Source organism: Sinocyclocheilus grahami, unplaced genomic scaffold (genome assembly GCF_001515645.1).
Source record: "Sinocyclocheilus grahami isolate Dianchi unplaced genomic scaffold, SAMN03320097.WGS_v1.1 scaffold1104.1, whole genome shotgun sequence".
Taxonomy (NCBI): Eukaryota; Metazoa; Chordata; class Actinopteri; order Cypriniformes; family Cyprinidae; genus Sinocyclocheilus; species Sinocyclocheilus grahami.
The window spans coordinates 320,170-324,424 of NW_015506283.1; the positions used below are offsets into that span (position 1 = coordinate 320,170).

The following is a 4,255-nucleotide window of genomic DNA, read 5'->3' on the forward strand; positions in this document are numbered from 1 at the left end:
CCATGTGTTGGCGGCGGGGGGGGGGGGGGTGTCATTGTTATGAGGTTACACTTCAGACACTCTATTACTGTGACATTAAGGAACAGCGAGCAGCTTGGACCCACAACAGTTATTACTGCAGCGTACACCAACAGAGCCTAACATAAAATTGATTTTCACTCAGGTTGGAGACCAATAAGTTGTTTGTTGACTTAAGCAAGAAGAACCTTTTAGAAGCGGTATAATTTCATAATTAGAGTGTTGATATAGACACTAGTATAGCAATAGTTCTCCACTGGACTCAACTTCAACTAGACATAGATTAAACTCAAACTTAAATGGCATTTGCAAACCATTATACTTCCCGGAATTACATATTTCTGAGTGAAATAATTCAAACAATAAAAATACAGGGTGTGACTTGATTTTATCCTTAAAAAAAATGGATGTTGGGTTAAAAAAATACTAATTTTTTGACTTAAACATTCCTTTACATATAACAGTTTTTTTCAACAAAACTGCTTCACTGCAATTTAAAATCTTTTGTCCATCAAATTAAAGTCACGTGGGGTGACCAGAAATGTGCTGCAACCAACGTGCATAAACATAAAAAACATAAAATAGAAAATGACACCAAAGATGAACATGGAGACCCTCACAACTATATGTCAACGTCAATAAATGTCTTAAAATATCAGATTTTACCTTTACATTACAAGGCTAGGTTAGTTCAGGTTGTACAATATCATGTGTTGAGACTCTCCAAAAATTTATTTCATGTATAATTCTCAAGTATAATATATATATATAAAATAATTATATAGGACCACAGGAGATTTTTTATTTATGTGTCTGTGGGGTGTCTGGGTCTGTAAAACGTTAAAGCCTTTGCTTGACAACATTTAGTCTGGGGTGCTTCTATCAGGGAGCCTAGGTCCATGATAGGGTTTTCTCCTTTCTGCTAAGAAACTTGAGATGAGTCTCAATTTCTTCAGCAAAGATGATAGATGTAGATGATATTGCCCCTGAAATCCACCTGGGGTCAATGGTACTAGCAGGTGGTGCTGATGATTTGGATGATGTGGAGACTGACAGTATTCATTAGTTCCCTAAGTACCAATTGAATTCCACAGTGTTTATATAACCTCTTAGCTGTCCATGTGCATCTCATTTTCAGGCATCTCCCATAGAGGCTTGATATTCACTTTAGTCCAGTATGAATTCTCGCGGTTCTCAAAGTTTTCCATGCTAGGACCTACCTAGAGAGGTATAATATAGGTATAATACATCACTTTTAGACATTTTAGAGTGAATTTGAAATAAATTTTTTTCCTGTCATTCTATTACCCTGGGTAGGTACCCTTCTTATCAGTTTTATTACTATAAGACAGATTAACTGAATATATTGGCTTATTGAAAAAAATATGCATTGACAAGTGAAGTCATAGTTGAATCAGTAGCTGCTCTGAGTTCAGTGAAAGATTCATCAAACTGATTCAAAGTGGTACCTCTAGAGTTTGTGGTCTTTTTGAATGATTCAATAAAAGAACAGTTTCATTAGAGCCATCTGCCCATAAATCAGACTACATAGGTCACACTGTACGTTATTTTTTGCATGCGGCCCATGACGAGTGCTTGTTGTGCGTCATGTGAGAAAAAAAAACAATTTTAATGAAAAGTTATGCCAACAAACTTTTGAGAACTTCTCATATATTTCATATTTGGACATGAACACTCCACCATTTTCACACTTTCTGCAACCAACTTATTTTTACTCCCATCCACAGTTTGAAAAGTGCTGCAAATACTCTTTGTAATCCACTCTACCAAGAGTTGTCACCTCATTTTCTCAAAAAAGTCATATGGTTTGGAATGTCACGATAATGAATAAATGATGACCATTTTCATTTTTGGGTGAACTATCCCTTTAACTTCCTTGATCAACCAACTTCCGCAGAAAAACCATGCTGATCAAGACACTCCTCCATCAACTGGCTGACAGAGGAAGTCTTGCACATTTAGGAACTGATGCATGCTCTGGGGGACTGTCTCTTCAGTCACTTTTGATACGTGCTAAATGACAAGACACCAAACAACAAGATAGCTGTCACTATATGGCGACTGAGTGTACTATATCCTAGTGTACTTATGAATTATTTATATTGCCATTGGCGAGAAACTCTAGAAGATAAACATACTCACAGATGTGTTGTGCAGCTGGAGTTGGGTGTTGTGGGGTCTGTAAGATGTAGCGTAACAGGAGGAGAATGCTGGGCTGACAGGAGGAAGCCAACAGACAGGATACAAAGACTCAAAACAGTACCTGTACAGAAAGAATTAATTAAAAATACATATGTATGAATGCAGATATAGTTTGGCATTATCTCACAATGTTCAGAATAGCATTTCAAATAACACAAAATATAGTGGAAACTTGGGCAAGTTGTAATACAGGGAAGTTGTAACAAGGACTATATTTTTGGAACTTGTACATCTTTCACACACACACACACACACACTCATATACCTGTATATATATACATATATATATTGGTGCAATACTTTTTATATGTTTTCATTTTAAACAATCTGTTGGCCGAAACAATTGTTTCATTTGTTTGTATATTACAAGCATGCAGACTAGCCCTGGTCTCCCCTTTAGTGAGTTAAAAAGGCTAAAAAGGCACCCAAATGTTATCCAAAATAAATTTCAAATGTGCTGGAATATATTCTGCTTAAGTATATCAGTATCTTACCGAAGATGCTTCCCAACGTAAGTCTGCGTCTGCCCACCCTTTCAACCAACCAAACGCCCAGCAGAGTGAACAGGAAATTTGTGAACGCCGTTACAGTCACTAACCAGATGGCCAACTTGTCATCCTGTACTCCCGACATCTGCAGAATGGTGGCGCTGTAGTACCTACAAACAGAGTGCAGAGGAAACATAAACTTCCTGGTGCTTTTCAAGACATGTCAGGTTATTTTTTTATGGATAGATTCTGTTCTGATAGAAAAGCAAGAATACAACCACATTGCATTCTGGGTATTATTCTTTACAAATAGTAATAGTACGTTAGTATGCATGTTTGAACATAGCCAGACACTTTAGTTACTGCTTCATCTCTGACTGAGCCAGCCAATAAGTGCCACTTCACCCACATATCATAAAATGAGATTGTGGTCTTGCAACTCATCTCAACTTTTTCAATTAAAACAGCCTCCTTTTTTTTATCAAGCATACTTCAACTAATTGCCTCTCATTATGATTTACAGGACTTTGAATGCATAATATATCCTTTTCATCAAAAGTGAGCAGGGGTCAAAATTATATTTTTCGCTCCAGCTATTTAATCTAAATCAACAGGATTTATGCATTAAAGGGGTCATATGATGCTATTACATGTTTTCCTTTCTCTTTGGAGTGTTACAAGCTGTTCGCGAATAGATAAGATCCCTAAAGTTGCAAAGACTAAAGTCTCAAACCCAAAGAGTTCCCTTTCAGTCGGTCACTCTCGACATCACGTCGGATGACCGAAGAAATTGGGATCTCGCTTAGAGGGACCAATCTACTTCGAGTGTAAACTAAACGAGCCAATGCACATTGGCATGCGATTATTGCATCCAGCTGCTGCTGATCACAGCGTGAGTATAAGTAGGCAGCAGATGCAGCGCATATTCAGCTTTTCGCTTCGGAGCCGAGCGATCACATCGTTCTGCTCCTGACTACTCTACTGAGAGAAGAAGACTGAACGAGTTCAGCGCGCTCTTGGAGAGCTCTTCATGTTGGCGGACGGCGCTTCAGCGGTGGTGGTTTCCCGTGTCGAGTGGGTTGCACACATCAGGCTGCACTACACCCTGTTTGTGTTGCAGATGATCATCTCCCCTGTGCGCCTCAGCACGCTTAAAGAGCTTTTTCCCCTAAAAGAGCAAATTCGGGTGCGTCTTTCTAAAGACGACGTTGCTTAGCAAACTTGACGTTACGTCTTTATAAAGACGATGTGGATCTTGCTATAGACAACGTATCACCTGGGCGTTCTGGATGCGGTCGTTACCTGGCGCTGGGTGATGGTCACGATCGCTGCCTCTCGTGCCTGGGCATGAAGCACGCTGAGGTGGCTTTCGTGGATGCCTCATGCTCCCATTGCGGGGGCATGACCATCTCGGAGTTGCGGACCAGACTCCGTTACCTGCAAAGGGGCGGAGTGCCCGTGCCACTGCCTAGATCTGGGGTTCCCTCTGGTGGCAGCCAAGGGCGTCCTTTTTCTGGCAGTGGGCG

General features: G+C 39.9%; 1 protein-coding gene across 1 annotated transcript in view; it reads right to left on the reverse strand.

Annotated features, from left to right (window-relative positions):
- The window catches only part of LOC107566846 (proton myo-inositol cotransporter-like), a 12,054-nt gene extending 9,161 nt beyond the window's left edge, over positions 1-2,893 (reverse strand). The window contains exons 1-2 of the mRNA XM_016252403.1: positions 2,736-2,893; positions 2,182-2,302 (exon numbers count right to left, since the gene is read on the reverse strand). Of these exons, the coding sequence (XP_016107889.1) occupies positions 2,182-2,302; positions 2,736-2,874 (260 nt within the window). The 5' untranslated portion in view covers positions 2,875-2,893. The remainder of the gene's footprint in view (positions 1-2,181; positions 2,303-2,735) is intronic.
- Between the last annotated feature and the right edge of the window lie 1,362 nt (positions 2,894-4,255).